At 38.8% G+C, this 16268-nt stretch overlaps 1 protein-coding gene across 2 annotated transcripts in view; it reads left to right on the forward strand.

Moving 5' to 3' along the window:
• The first annotated feature begins 5552 nt into the window (after positions 1 to 5552).
• COG6 (component of oligomeric golgi complex 6) overlaps positions 5553 to 16268 on the forward strand; it is a 57839-nt gene continuing 47123 nt past the window's right edge. Inside the window, exons 1-4 of one of the 2 annotated variants that reach the window (XM_005147697.3) lie at positions 5553 to 5692; positions 6526 to 6669; positions 7035 to 7106; positions 10730 to 10788. In XM_005147697.3, coding sequence (XP_005147754.2) covers positions 5567 to 5692; positions 6526 to 6669; positions 7035 to 7106; positions 10730 to 10788 — 401 coding nt within the window. In that variant the 5' untranslated portion in view covers positions 5553 to 5566. Of the gene's footprint in view, positions 5693 to 5839; positions 5953 to 6525; positions 6670 to 7034; positions 7107 to 10729; positions 10789 to 16268 lie in introns of those variants that run through there. The other variant, XM_031047742.2, reaches the window with a different exon arrangement.

Here is a 16268-nt window from a genome sequence, read left to right on the forward strand (position 1 = left end):
AACAAGAATGCCTAAGCTATGCAGGCATTTCAGTGAGAAGTAGCCATGGTTCACCACTTGCTGTGGTGGCTTAAGGCAGTGGTCTGGATTTCCCTTAAGGGATTGCAATGTCAGAGAACTCTGCTAAGCTTGCAGTCATCATGGTCTGTGTTAAAACTTATGCTGCTGATGTATTTATTCAAAAGGCTTTTTTTCTAATGCCATCATTCCTATGATTTATTATCTATACCTTTGACTTCTCATGATCCATGTCATGGCCATGTCATAATCCCATAAATGGCCTTGTGCTGATTAGCTGATATGGAGGCACTGCCCATTAGTTTAGGTATCCATCAGATCTTCTTCACTAGAGACTCACTTCACATAGATCAGGACATAGTGAAGTGTACTGTTTCTCTGCCTGATGATGAATAGTTGTAATATTTGTTCAGTTGTTTGGGTTACTTTTATTTCATTTGTAAAGCAGAACTTATTCCAGAGATGTTTTGCCAGCAGGATATAGGCAGTCATTGCTTGAAGAGAAAGGAGAGCAGGCCTGGTAAACACCATTAGCATTATATCATGTGTTAATATATTTATGGAGAAATATATTCGTTATATATATACAAATATGTGTTAATATACCATGTGTACGCTTGTGTCTGGCTTTTACTTTTTTAAATTATTATTTTACCCCAAAATATTCTTCATCATTGCTATATTGTTATTATAATCATAACAATAATCTCCTGTATTACATATCTGCATAGTAATTAGCACATGCAAACTAAAATAAGCTTTATACCTCAGCTACAGAGTGTCACTAAGGTGACGTTGTTAGTCAGCCACAAGCAGATACAGTTCTTCGCCATCTAAGCTATTTGTTTCTTTTTTTCTAGGTGATATTTGGGCCCCTACTGAAGTGAGTGGCAGTGCCATGACCAGTGCTATTGACCTTGCCCAGGATGTGGCCATGTAGTTGGATGACCACTTCCTTACATAAGTCCTGTATCCTCTAGAGTTCTAGTGACAAATCTATTTAGATCAAACCCTATTAGTTTTGCTGACACAGTGCTTCCCTTGAAATCAATGGTTGGGGGTATCTTTTAGCAGAAGACAAACAGGAAGATTTCATGTGTTTGGTATGCATTAAAGTGCATATTGTACTGCTTGTGTTATCTTTTCAGTGAGTTATAATAAAAAGCCCTCCAACCAGGTGGCTGATTCAGCATCACATATATTATAGCCACTACTGCTGACTGTAAGGCATGACAATAAATCCTCAAGTGAAATAGCATGAGCTAACCAAAAATTTGAGAACTGTACATTCCTCTGGACCTTGAAGGGACACGGACAGGTTTCACTACATGACTACAAGTTGCTGTCAGGGTGATCTTTGGCCAAATCAGTCACAGTCATACCTTAATTTGCAGAATGGGATCAACACTGTCTGAGCTTTAGAAAAACTGTCAGCTCAAGGAATGGGTTGATATGGTCTGGTAGAAAGTATCACAATATTAACCTGTCAGAAAATAAATGATCAAAAACTATAACTATAATTGACTTGAAGACACAGAACATTTTCCTGTACTCCTGCCTATCAGCTGGAATTTCTAGACCAACCACAGCACACAATGCTGGAAAAAGCTAATGAATAATTTGATGGTAGAGAATCAGTGAAGAACATAAGGCAATGATGGATTTCATCTGGGTTATTTTGTGTGCAGTGGAGAGCATGGCAAAGCCGAGTTCCACTCACCTGACCATCTATATGGCCTGCAGCATAGAGAGCTATTATCACTTTCAGAAGGACAGCATAGTTGAGCAGCAAGCTACTGTAACCAGCTTCCTGCAGATGAGGATTTTTTCTGTAGCTGCATCCAATATTCCTAACATAAGAACAAAAGATAAGCCTTGATGTTCTCATGCAAATACTTCTTTCAGTTGTGGAAGGTTAAAAAGTGCTCCCCTTATTACTTCTTCTCATGCACACATAAATGCATGCTGTTTCAGGATCCTATCAGTTCCCTCCAGCCCTGTGTTATGTGAGCTAGAAGCATTCTGGCTCATGAAACACATTCTCGCAAAAGTGCACACCATTCAAGGAGCATCTGAAAGCAGAACTGGGTGCTTAAGAAGAAAATTCATGTCCCAGCTGATAGAGGCGAATCTTTGTGGCTCCTTGTATATTTGTAGTATAACTTGCTGGAGGAGCATCAGCAATGGTCTTGACTTTTCTGACACCTGTGGTTTAGATATTCAGGTCTTGACTTCAAAGTGTGCCTTCCTTCCCTCTGTCAACCCATCCAACAGGTTAGGAGCATTTGAAATGTTCAAACTACTAACAGCATCCAATTTATAGCTCAGAGGGAATCTTTCTAATTTTCTTGACATGCTTACATACTAATTGCTCACACCTGTGATGACTGCATACTGTTTTATCTCTTCTGACATGGAGAAGGGAGATCGTGTCTCCCAGAAGCTTAGTCAGAAGTAAAGGACATCTAAGAGGAAATAACATCAGTGTAATGGGGTGGAAGAACAGAAACTAAGGGAAGCAAGTGTCTGAAAATACTTGAAAACCTGCTTGCTGACTAGCTGAAAGTAGAAACAAGTCACTGCACAGGCTGTTCACAAAACCTGGCCTTTTATGTAGTGGATCCATGTGAGGAAGCAAACAAAAATGAAAACTAAATAGAAAAACATCCTATCACTGTCCCCATCATGCTAAGATTGTAGGAGGGGGGCTCTGATCATATAGGTTTTTTGTGAGATAAATGAATCAAACTAAAAGAAACAAAAAAGCGAATGAAAACATTCAGAAGATCAGTGCTCCATCTTGGGCAAAGGCCACTCAATCCGCTTGTAGTTTTTTTCAGGAAAAGCCTACAGAAGAGCAATGTGAAGTCTCCAGACTCCTCAAGAGGTAAGCTATTGCTTGAGACTTTGCTTTTTGATCAACACAACATCAGGAAAAAATGGAAAGAGACTTCAATTTGCATATGCAAGATGCTTTTGTTTTCAGTTCTAATATCATGGTAGGACCCTTGTCTTCTCATATAAGAGCTGTGTGCTGTAGGCCTTCTATGATGGAACCACAGAACTGATGGATAGGGGCAAAGCACTTGACGATAACTACCTGGACTTGTGCAAAGAATTCAGCACTGTCCCGCACGACATCCCTGTCTCTAAACTGGAGAGATATAATTTGACTGATGGACTACTTGGTGGATATAGAAGTGGCTGCATGGCAGCACACAAAGTGTTGTGGTCAATGGCTCAATATCCAGTTGGAAAACAGTAACGAGTGGTGTCCCTCGGGGATCTGCGTTGGGACCAGTCTTGTTCTACATCTTTGTCAGCGACATGGACAGTGGGATTGAGTGCGCCCTCAGCAAGTTTGCCAATGACACCAAGCTGTGTGGTTCAGTCGATACGCTGGAGGGAAGGAATGCCATCCAGAGGGACCTTGACACGCTTGTGAGGTGGGCTGATGCCACCCTCATGAAATTTAACCATGCCACGTGCAAGGTCCTACACCTGGGTCGGAGCAATCCCAGGCACAGCTACAGGTTGGGCAGAGAAGAGATTCAGTGCAGCCCTGTGGAGAAGGGTGTTGGTCAATGACAAAATGAACATGAGCTGGCTTCAGTGTACACTCACAGCCCAGAAACCAACTGTATCCTGGGCTGCATCAAAAGGAGTGTGACCAGCAGGTCAAAGGATGTGATCCTGTCCCTCTGCTCTTGTGAGTCCCCACTTGGAGTACTGTGTACAGTTCTGGTGTCCTTAACATAAAACCCACATGGAACTGTTAGAACAAGAGGGCCACGAGGATGATCAGGGGATTGGAGCACCTCCTGTATGAAGACAGGCTGAGAAAGTTGGGGCTGTTCAGCCTGGAGAAGAGAAGGCTGCAGGGAGACCTCATAGCAGCCTTCCAGTATCTGAAGGGGACTTACAGGGATGCTGGTGAGGCACTATTCATTAGGGACTATAGCAACAGGGCAAGGGGTAACGAGTTGAAACTTAAACAGGGGAGGTTCAGGTTAGATATAAGGAATAAATTCTTTACTCTTAGTGTGGTGAGCACTGGAATGAGTTGCGCAAAGAAATGGTAAATGCTTTATCCCTTGCAGTGTTCAAGGCCAGGCTGGAGAGAACCTTTAGCAACATGGTTTAGTGTGAGGTGTCCCTGCCCATGGCAAGGGGGGTTGGAACTAGATGATCTTAAGATCTTTTCCAACTCTGACCATTCTATGATTCTATAATTCTTTCCATGGCATCTCACCTTCATCTGCATGCCAGCTTTTTGACCTTTGGAAACACACACAGATATCCCTTCATTGCACCTCCGTGCTTGAGATGGGACATGTCATGGCTGCAGCACAAAAGCGGGGCATGCAGCCAGGCTCCAGGGGATGTTTGAGCCAAACCATGAGAGTGGCAAGGCTGGAGGCTGCACCCCTGTCCAGGCTGTCCTGGGGTGTGGAGGCAGGGGATGTGGATCCCACCAGGACCTCGTTCATGGAGCCACATCTCCTCTGCACCATGGTGAAAGGCAGCTTTGCTACACTTAAGCCACAAGGAGATCTCAGGGGTAGAACCTCTGTGGCAGTAAATGCAACAGCCAAAACAAGATACCCTCCTCATTTTGACACATTCTTCCTGTCATTGCTATTAGCTTCTGCAATACAGAATCAGAATGGTTTGGGTTGCAGGGGATCTTAAAGGTCATCTAGTTCCACACACCCCACCCCCCCAGGCAGGGACACCTTCCACTAGACCAGGTTGCTCAAACCGTGTTCAACCTGGCCTTGAATACTTCCAGAGTCCATTTATTTTTCCTTTTTAGTTATGATTGTAACAAAAACATTTATTTCATGTATTAAATCATAGAATCATGGAATCAACCAGGCTGGAAAGACCTTTAAGATCAAGTCCAACCATTACACCATGACTGCCAAGCTCACCACTAAACCAGGTCACTAAGAGCTTTGTCTACATAGTTTTTGAACACTTCCAGGGATCGTGATTCCACCACTTCCCTGGGAAGCCTGTTCTAATGCCTGACCACCCTATCCGTAAGAAATTTTTCCTAATATCCAAGCTAAACCTCCTCTGGTGCAGCTTGAGGATGTTTCCTCATCCTATGTCTTGTTACTGAGGAGCAGAGACCAACCCCCACCTCATTACAACCTCCTATCAGGTAGTTGTTCAGACCGATGAGGTTTCCCCTGAGGCTTCTCTTCTCCGACTAAACAACCCCAGTCCCCTCAGCCATTCCTTATCAGGCTTGTTCTCCAGACCCTTCACCAGCTTCACTGCCCTTCTCAGGACCCACTCCAGTAACTCAGTATCTCTCTTGTATTAAGAGGCTCAGAACTGAACACAAACCACAGTGAACTCTTTTTCTTATTACCATCCCCAAATGATTTATTTATTCTCCCGAGTGTCTCCTATACCATGGAGCCAACCTGCTGCCATGCAACGGCCGCGGGCCGGCGCCCTAGGCCAGGCCGGAACCAAAGCCTCGGGAGCGCGTTTCCGCCAGACCCGGTCCATCACTGCAGCGCTAGGGGCAGCTATGGCCGACACCGCCGTGCCGCAGCTACCCGCCGTCCCCACCCCGGGGCTGCCGGCTGCCCCTGGCAGCAATCCCCTGTCCCGCAAGCTCAACAAGATCCTGGAGACCCGCCTGGAGAACGACAAGGTGGGGCGGGCGCGGCTGAGGGGCGAGGCAGGGGCCGGGGCCTGCCCGGCGGGGAGCGTCCTGCGGGGAATCGGCCGGATGAGCCGTCAGGGGCAGCGAGCCCCGATAGGCTCCGGGGCTGGGAAGCGAGCCCGGTCGTACCCTCAGTTCCGCTGCGGAGGCGCAGCCTGACGTTTGCAACACTCAGTAACAGTCAGGTTCATTTCTGCTGCTCCGCTGACATGCCAAGCACCTGCCCTATCCCCTCGGATCGGAGGGAGGTTTGTGTTGCTTAGCTCGGGCACGGGTCTCAGGCTTGTTTGGTTTAAATGTTTTGTAACTGTGGTTAGCTCATGCTTTAACCGAATGTGATCTTACTGATGACGACTGTTATAAAATAGTCAAAATTCTGTGTTATAACATGCAAGTATATTATTTGGATATTAGAAAAAAATTTGGGTAGCGCGAAAAATCTCTTCACAGAGAGGTAATCAGGTATTGGAACAGGCTGCCCAGGAAAGTGGTGGACTCAACATCCATGGAAGTGTTCATGACCGTGTAGATGAGGTGAAAGTTTAGTGGTGATCTTTGAAGTCCTGGGGTATGGTTGGATTTGATGATCTTAAAGGTCTTTTCCAACCTGGTTGATTATATAATAAGAAAGACTCAGCATTTATTTTTTTTGTTTATGAACTGATCTAGATTGTGTTTAGGTCGTTTTTCGTCTAAACCCAGTAGTAGTGTTGTTTGGTTGTTTTTTATAAGACCATGGGTTTAGGATGGTTGCAGACAATGTAACCAACTTCTTTGTAACTGTATGGAAAGTTAAAGTGTGTTTTTGGTTTATTTTCTAGGAAATGCTGGAAGCACTCAAGGCTCTCTCAACCTTTTTTGTTGAAAACAGTTTGCGCACCCGAAGAAACTTGCGTGGAGACATTGAACGACGAAGCTTAGCCATAAATGAAGAATTTGTTCACATATTCAAGCAAGTTAAAGAGGTAGCATTTTCTTACAGTGTGACTAGCTGTCTGGCGAGAGTACTGCTATGTAATTTAAAGTCAAAACAAAAAAAAAAGATTTAAGAGAGATTCTGATTTTCCAGGACAAATGTACTTTTACAGTAAAACTATTTCATTGTTTATTTCATTTGATGAAAAGTCTTGCACAGAGAGAGGTGATGTTTCAAACAGATTAAAATCGCAGGTGAACGATGATCTTTAGAGGTACATTCTCGCCATTAACAGGGAATCTAGAGCAAATCTGTGCCTTCTAGCTTGGGCATCTTGTTTTGGTGGGATGAAGCTCAGCTTAGGCATGGCATTTCTGGTTTAAGTCACAGTTACTGATATTTGAACTTATTTAGGAGCTTGAGAGTATAAATGAAGATGTACAAGCGATGAGCAGCTGCTGTGAAGATATGTCCAGTCGTTTGAAGGTAATATATGAATAGATGTTCTTTTCATATGTTTTGTTTTGACATGCACCTATTTTTTTAAATGTTGGAGTACTAACAGTGATACCGAGATGTTTCCATAGAATGTGTGTCATATTACTTTAGGACATTAATCGGTTTCTTTTTACTTGTTTAGAAAATGTGTTAGTTTCTTCCAAATTGCACTTCAGTATGCAGCAATATACTTATTTTGAGAATAGTAGTGTGAAATCCATTTGAGGAGTGGAGGGAAAATATTTTATTAGATTGGATGTATGTGAGACCAAAGGTTAATGTACATTTGTGTATTTGAATTTAAAATTTGTGTACCTTTCATACTGATAACCTCTCTTCTGTTATGCCTTCATATAAATACCTTAAATATATTCATAAGAAAGTATCTTCTGATCCAAAGAGGGAGACAAGTCTAGTGTGCCAATCTTTGTTCTCTTGGTTTTGTTTCATAAGTATTTCAGAATGTTGATAGGCAACAAAACCAGTTCTGTTCCATATTAATCCCGAATCCAAAGCATTCTAGGGGGGAGAAAGTTTTGTTTTAGAATGTGTTACTAAATTTTCTTGGGTTTAGTGTACAAGGTTTACATATACTGAAGTGTGGATGTTTTGCTAAAGCAAAGCTGTTCTGAATATAGCACATAAGCTGTATCATGTGAATGAGAATCCTTCAGTAAAAAAATCCTGTGACAACAGTTTGTTTCCCTCCTTATGTGTGTGTGGGTACATTAGGTGTCCTCCTGCTTAGGTGAATAGGTTTCATGGCCGTTGGCTGTAATTCCCATAAGAATGATTGTAGCTTGATGAACTTTTTCCAGAAACTGTAAGTGTATAGTGTAGCCCTCTGCAGTACTTAATTTTCAGTTGTGATGGCAATAGATAAGGCACCTCAGAGGTCTCAGATTTCTTTGAACACTGTTAATGTGGTTGTGTTCCCTAATGCAGTTCAGGAACTGTTTGATTGAACTCTTAAATGTGGAAATGAATAAAGTGTCCATGCAGATTTTTACTCTTGCCTGTCTTTAGATCATAAATTGTAACTATCATCTGTGATTATATTTTTCCAGAGTAGAGCCACCCTGCAGTGATTTCTTTTTCTGTTAAAGTCAGTAGGTAGTTTTGTTCTGTGCCCTGCAGCAGATTTCCTCTACAGCCCTGCAGGACTTTAACTTGTATCAGTTCAACCCATGTTTTCTCTGTCTGCATGAATGTAAGTTAATAAGCCCATGAACTAGCACTAGGTTCTCCAATACTCTGGTATTTTATCTGTAATAGAACACGAAGACTGGCAGGCATGTGCTCAGGCTGAATGAGAAGACAAAAATGAATTAACTAGAGCAAGTAGAAGATGCAAAGACAAGAATCTATAGCATGTAAGGCAGAAAGGTGTGCTAAGACAGCGGTGTATTAAGAGAACAGAACAAATACAAGATATGAAAGGGATTATATATTGATAAACCAAAAAGATTTTTACCTCTTTTTGTTTTATAAGTTTATAATATCATGCAGTCCACATAAGCAGTCAGATCTGATTTCAGGACAATGACTTAAAAAAAATGCAGTGAAAGGCAGAGAAGAAAGCGAGTACTGCAATGAAATAAAGACAGGTTGAAGGATAATGCAAGTTTTAATTAGTATACTGAGGTGGGAAGGAAGAGAAAAGTATTTATATTTTGGATCTGCAAGAAACTTCCAGTACCAACCTTCTGATTCTTTTGTTTGGCTTATCTGACTCTTTTCTACCAGTTACCTTGTTTTGATTAGATGTAAGCTCTTGCATCACATAGATACAATAAAAACAGTATCTGGCCTGCATTTGAATGCACGCAAATAAAACCTGGCTTCCTGATATTTACCTAGGTCTAAAAAATCCTGCTTTTCTTTCCTTACTGCTGTCTTACAGTTAGCATTCTTCTCGGCAATCAGTACTTCTGTCCAGAAAGTACTGGAAAGGAAGCAAATTTCTTCTGTCTTTCTGGTTTATTAAAATCTACAACTCTGAAGGAAGGGGGGAAGAAACCAGTCTGGAATTAGTAGGTTTGCATACTGGATTGTTCAGGTCTAGTCTTTTGTTATAAGTCTTTTTTCATTTTCTTAGGCCGAAGTATTGAAAGTATTATTTAAAAAAGAGTTTAAAATACAAATGCATTAAAAACCATCAATATTGCAACTTATATAAGATATTAAAAGCTTAAAGGTAAAGTATTTTGAAACTACTAAATGTTCAGTAAATTCTGTTGAGTTTTTATCAAATTTGCATGCAAAACCATAATACTTTCCTTTAGAAAATTCAGCAAATGCACCTTAGTGTTGCCCACTGTCTATATTCATGGAACAGCTCAGGCTCCCTCTGATGACCAAAGTTGTACTTGAGTGACTGCAGTTCTACTTTCACCTTTCAAAGCATTCCTGTACCTTGACTGCTTTTCCACTGTAACTAATGAAATGTGCCTGATAGAAAGGCTGAAGTGAATCAGTGTGTGTATATTCTTGCATTAAACCTCTTACGGATTTCATGACTGGCATCTCCATTTTGGCAAACACCATAATTTAGTGAAATTATTAATGCAGAATATCTTTATAGCTGTTTCCACCTCTTCACTTGCAGTATTACTCCATGCTGAATGCATTTTGATTTCAGTTTTTTTTGTTTGGTTAAATCTTCTTATTTTTCTGTCTAAATGATCACTGGTGGTATCCAGTGGGAAAACAGCTCCTGATGCCTTTTATCTTCTTGCAGAGTAAGTTTCAGAACTCTTTAACTTCAGTTGCATCAATCCCTTTAGTCACGCTTCTGTCTGTAACAAAATTGTTTCTGTATGGGTTCCCTTACATTGTCATCATTGAACATTTAGTACTGTGATGTTCTAAATGTTCATCCCATAGAATGTTTTAGATTGGAAAACCTAATAGAATAGTTTAGGTTGGAAAAGACCTTTAAGATCATTGAGTCCAACTGTTAACCTAGTACTCCCAACTCCACCACTAAACTATGTTCCTAAGCACCACATCTACACATACACCAGGGATGGTGACTCCACCACTTGCCTGGGCAGCCTGTTCCAATATTTTACAGCCCTTTTGGTGAAGAAATTTTTCCTAATAATCCTTTTTGCTCCTTACCGCCCTGTAAAAGCCCTGTAAGCTGTTTGGACAGTGGAGCTAAAATTGCTAGACCAGCAGAGCTGTATTCGTGTTAAGAATATCTGAATGAACAGTGGTACTGGGTGGTTTAGCATCTGAAGGAACTTGTTTCATTTTGCAGTTTGCAACAGCAAACAATTTATAGTCAATAGACAAACAAGATAATCAGAACAATTTTCAATGTTTATAATAATATTTTTGTGTTAAATTAATCAACGGTGCATGAATATAAATCTATAAAGAGATTAAAATATATGTGGAGAAGGTTATTAATGTGTATTTTCATGCCGGAAAATAGGTAGAGTTAATAAGTACTTCTTTCAAGAAGGCTTTTTGTTTCAAAGAGTACACTCTTTAAACTGCTTATGGTCAGAAAGCTTCAAAAGTATTACGTATTTTAAGGGTTGTGTAATACATCTGATACATTTGTGGTTTTCACATGCTTAATGATTCTAATTGTATTCTAGGCAGCAAAGGAGCAAACCCAGGACTTAATAGTAAAAACCACAAAGCTCCAGGCAGAAAAGTATGTATACTAGCTTATTTATTTCTTTAAGATATGATAATACTGATGGAATTATCTTATAGATCTTATTCTGCTACTCTTATTTTTTAGTAATAACTTTTAAATTTATTTTAATTTGTAATTTGTTTTTAACACTATCTGAGTTTGTAGCTCGATTGGAATAAAAATACTGAACTCTTAGTTTTTTACAGGGGTACAAAAGGTAAGAAACGTGTTAGTGCTTGTACCAGTAAAAATTGGTCTTTTAGAGAAGAGAATCAATTATAGTGGTATAGCGTGCTGAAAACGGATATGCTTTACCTAATGTCAGTTGGTAATATAAGTTACATTGTTTTGTAACAGATATGGACCTCCACAGTGTCTCATCAGTTTCACAGGCTTCTTGTTAATGCATCATATCCAGTGGAAATCACTCTCTTGTTCAGGGACTGTATGTGGGAACAGAAAGTCGGATTATACCCTACTCTGCCATATTTAAAGCTAACTGTAAAATATGTAAGCACTGTTCAGTGAGCCTAACAAAGACTACTTTTCCCCTTGGCTCTTTCAGCCTCTTGTGGAAGAAAAAAATTGTATTTTGCTCTTTTAAGTATTTTTATTCATAAGAAGGGGATAATAGCCTATGACAGGTTCAAGTAGTCTTTATTGTTTTTATGGCTTGGGTATTTGGTTTTACAGCTTTAGGCTTTGTCAGTGTAGAAGAATGAATCTCCTTGCTTTATGAGCTTTCTTCTGAAAATTACATACAGCTCACTGGAGACCAGAAATAATTATTTCCAGTGATAAATTTCTAGTAGAAATTATGGCTTTGGAGAGCTCTGGGTGCACTTGCAAAATCAGTAGGTTCATCTTGTGGACTTCAGCAGGAAGTGGGTTATGTCCCGTGAGAGTCCATGAAGTTAGTGTGTAATATGTACATATTTTAGGAGTTGAATGTAGGATAGCTGTATAAAATACAGTGCTGTTTGACACAAAATGAAGAATTTGGCAAAGTCACAGTTTAATAAGTGAGCAGAAGTCAAGTAGTAGAAAACTTGTTAATTTAAATATAAAAATGCAAAGTAGTGGGACAGAGAGGTGGTCATATTTTTTTGTAGTCTCAAGAAAAAGAAAGCTACTTTGATCGTTTTGAAGCAGAATGGAATATACCAAGACCAATCCCAAGTGGTGTATGTCTGATTGGCCTTAAATACCGTTAAAGGAGATTATGCAGACTGTACATCAGTACTTCTATAATATAGTCCTTACAATAGTTTACTTAAAGGACTTTCTGCTAATTCCTTTTAAGAGGCAGAAATCCCCCTAGTGTGTGGACAAAAGAAGGTTTAAGAAGTAGCTTGTCCTTCAGAGGGTATCTACAGCCTCAGAGAGCACAAATTTTTTAAAGCATGTCATGAAGTTCTCACTAGCAGAAGCCAAACAATACTTGTCATCTTACCATATAATGGTTATGGAAGACTGATAGTGCCATTCATTAATAAAGTTGTTTTTTTAGTTTTCTTGGCAAAACTTAAGATCACAAAGCTACAATGGGAAGGCTGTTTTATTCTGTTTGGGAGGTTTTAGTCACCTTTTAATTCATTAAATAACTTTGTTCTGATGTATCACTCTGGTTTACATCAGGCACATGAAGAGGCGTCTGCAACTGAATGTTAGGGATTTCTTGAGAAGCGGAAGTTTTGCCTACAGTCAGGCAAAATGCAGGTCTTAAACTGATGACTCCTTCAACTTAACCGGTGACATTTCTTAGCCAATAAAGGAGTAAATGGTGATACTGGGAGGACATGGCTTCTCTGTCTTCCAAGGGTTGTCCTTAAATGGCAACTGAAATGCAGAGATGAAAGTTGGACCCATTCAAAAAGAAGGCAATAGAAACAATGACCCTAAAGCAAGAGTGGTTAGTCTTGAACAAAGCAGTAATTCCTGAGTGTAATAAATTTTTGGAGCTCTTACTGTAAAAAAATGTCTGTTTTGTTACCATGAACACAAAAGTTGTCTTCAGATTTCCTCAGTGCCAAATTCGTATTCTACTCAGTCTGGTCCTACCAGCTATTTATTTTATGATAGGCTTTTCACAAGAAAACATGAGTCAGGTAGAAGCTTCTTGAAATTTAGGATAACGGGAATTTGTATTTTAATAGCACCAATATAGTAGATTTTTCTGTGTAATTTTTTAATGTAACATCAAAATATTTTTCAATTAAAAAAATCCATTTTATGTACCACAGTGTTAGTGAGTTCTTAAATCAGTGCTGAGTAATGGTATGGTTTTAAACATTAGCCTGAAAAATCAATTTAATTATGTTCTTCCTTTTTACATCAGTTATGTTCTTTTTCACAATGATCAATTATGGAACATTTTGAAATAGCAGAGAGAATACATTATGCCATTTTGCTGAACCAGTTGTTTACAGTGTCCTTCAGGAAAGTTTTTTTGACTTTCCCCTTCACTACATTAAGTCCTCATCTGTTTTTATGGTTTTTAGCCATTTTTAAAAAATAACTAAATAAATTACTCTTATTTGCAGTAAGTTATTTGCTGTACTAGTTATTGGTCAAAAAAAGGGGTATTTTATTATGCTTAGCATTACCTGTTTACACTGGCTGAGTTTTTGTTGGAAAAAAATGTTAGGATTCAATTAAATGTTCTAAAACTGAAGCAAGACATTACACTTTCAGATGCATTTAATGCATTTACAGTAATTAGGGATTAAGATTTTAAAAAAGACATAGGTTTTATATTTAAAATTTTAGCAAAAATGGGCTGCTGTCTTCACTCAGTATAGCAAAGAGAGTTACCTTAGGCAAATACTTGAATTTGTATTTCACAGCTTCTTATTTGCATCCCTTCATTTTCTAAGAATACATGTTAGCTCCAGGTTTGATCAAAGATGTCTGTCTGTCTTTCTGTAATATTCTTAAGGCTGTTTTCACTAAATGGCAGGTGAAACCTTTGGCTTAGGTAAACCCTCTTCATGCCTGGTCAGTTCTTGTGGAAAGTAAATTTTGTCAAAAGGAGTTAGAATTAGTATAAAGTTTAAAGCAAACTGCAATTAAAAGAACAGAATGTTCACTTAAAAATCAGCCAAAGAAAAGTCAATAGCCAAAGTCTTTTGATTGGAGTTGTAACTTTATTCTCCCCAGCTGTGCAAATTGAAATAGTAAGTGAACTGTTTTCTTAGACTGCAACATTGGGGTTGTAACTGCATCTTCAGGAGTTTTTCTCTTATGTGGCATTTGAACCTGTAGTGTTTTGGAGTCTTTTTAATTAAGAGCTGCATGATAGCGGTGAGGAACAGTTTCCCAAAAATGCAGTGACTGTGGGAACTTGAGTATGAGGATGCACGTTTTAAGTTAGAATACTTGTTCATGCTTTTATCCTTTAATTTTTTGGGGTTTTTTGTTTGTTTGTTTTTTGTTTTGGTCTTTTATTTTTTTTTAAATGTTTGGGGTAGAAAATAAGATGTTAATCTCAGATTTAAGCTGAGACTTCTTCATACTCAGGTTGTTGCTTTGCAGCATTGTTTTTCTTGTAACTTTGTGGGCTGTAGACCTGATTTGGCATGAATGCTGAGTTTGTTACTTAGTTAATAAATTTAAAAAGTAATCTATTGTAAAACATAATGGAAAAATAATTCTTCCATAAGAAAAAAAATGAACTCTCCCAGCCGAAACCAGGACACATTAATAAAATTGTGTTTTATATTTCTGTCAGAGTTGGTGCATTTCTTTGGTCAGTTAGGTTGCTAGTTCTGTTTTGGTTTTTTTTTTCTATAAAGACTAGTTAAAATTATTGTGCATTAGAGCAGAACAGTTTTCCTTCATGTTATTTAAATTATGAAATCTGCCTAACATGGGAACTGGGTTCTTTTTTACCCCCCCTTCTTCTCTCCTTAAAATTGAGACTTACCACAGCTTAATAGATGTGAAATGTGGTGTGAAATAAAGTAGTCCGAACCATTCAACTCATCTCTCTATAACATAAGGTTAATGTATTGCTGTTCTGTAATGTAGTCTCTTGAATAAAATATTGGGGACTTTTAATATATTTCATAACCAAGTTTGATAATAGAGAAAAACTGGGGTAGTTAATTTAGACAATTTCCATGAATTGTTAAAAATCCACTTCCATATCTTCTCCAGATTTCTGTGCATTTACTTGAGCACACTTTCAGGTTCCATTAGGCTTTTTATAAATAGTAATGAGGAGATTAGTTTGTTTTCAAACAACATGTGCTGCATTTTAAGAGATGTGGGTTTGTTTACTGCCATTGCTTATAGCCTGACAGGAAAAGGATCTTGCTTCTTGAGGTGAGATTTTAATAAGAGCTTCCTGTGACTTGTCACTTCTCTTCCACCCAAATTTAGATGTTGGGTTTTTTTTTTTTTTCTAATTTGTATGAAGTTAAAAACCTCCTTGCAATACTAAGCTACTTCACCTTGCACTGGGAACAAGTGCCCTGCAGTTCAGTAATTCCCAAACCAGGGAAATAAGAGTCCAGGTCCAAAATGGTGTATGCAGAATGTCAGAAGCCCACTTCAGAGTAGTTCTGTCAGCCACTTAATGGTAAGGTATCGTGCAAGATTGCTTTTAAGGTTTGTCACAAGTGACAGTTGTGGATCTAACAATTGAAGAAAGAAACCAGTAGGTGATAGCTACAATATTAATTCTTTATAAAACTAAAAAAGAGCAATTCTGTGAGTGTATATGTATGCTCAGGGAGATCACAGAAAATAAGCATGCAGAAACAGAAAATTGGTGAGAGTCAGAAATAGTTTTCTGGAAGTAAAGACCATCCATGCTCTAAAAACTTCATGAAAGAATGGGAATGGAAATGCCTCTGACAGATATTTTTAGGGTCAGGCTAAAATTACAGAGCTTTCATTGAGATAATACCCCTCAGTACTTTTACACATTATCTTGTTTCACTGGCTTCTATTAATTGTGTTTTTAAACAGAGCAAAATGTGTTTTGATAACTATTTGATCAATAGTTATATTGATCAGGGAAACAATTTCTGTAGCACTAGCATTGTTTCACTTTTAAAAAATACCTTTAAATATGATTTCCACACAAAATTTGGGATTCACTAGTGTGTACTTCAATGTATTTTAATTGAATTGCATCTACATTTGCTCTTAATTTAAATTCAGCAAATGCAGTTCTTGGAGGTCAGTGAATGATTTCACTGTCAACTCTCTGCTCAATACAAGGTCAAGTCTTTAGAAAAAATGTCTCTTAGCGAACGTCTGCTGCTTCAGTAGTGCTATACTACAGACCTCTCATGCCTGTCTCTTGGTGGAGCTTTTTTCCTTTTATAAGAAACACCTTTCTGTCATAGGCAAAACAGAAATGATGCTGGAAATTTACCAGTATTTGTGGCAGGTTAGAGAGGTTTGCCTTCAGTAGCTTATGCTAAGAAAAGTGATGAACTGGTGGTTTGCACTGATGAGGTGTATTTCATGTCTTGACCTTTTGA

Source organism: Melopsittacus undulatus, chromosome 2 (genome assembly GCF_012275295.1).
Source record: "Melopsittacus undulatus isolate bMelUnd1 chromosome 2, bMelUnd1.mat.Z, whole genome shotgun sequence".
NCBI classification, from domain to species: domain Eukaryota; kingdom Metazoa; phylum Chordata; class Aves; order Psittaciformes; family Psittaculidae; genus Melopsittacus; species Melopsittacus undulatus.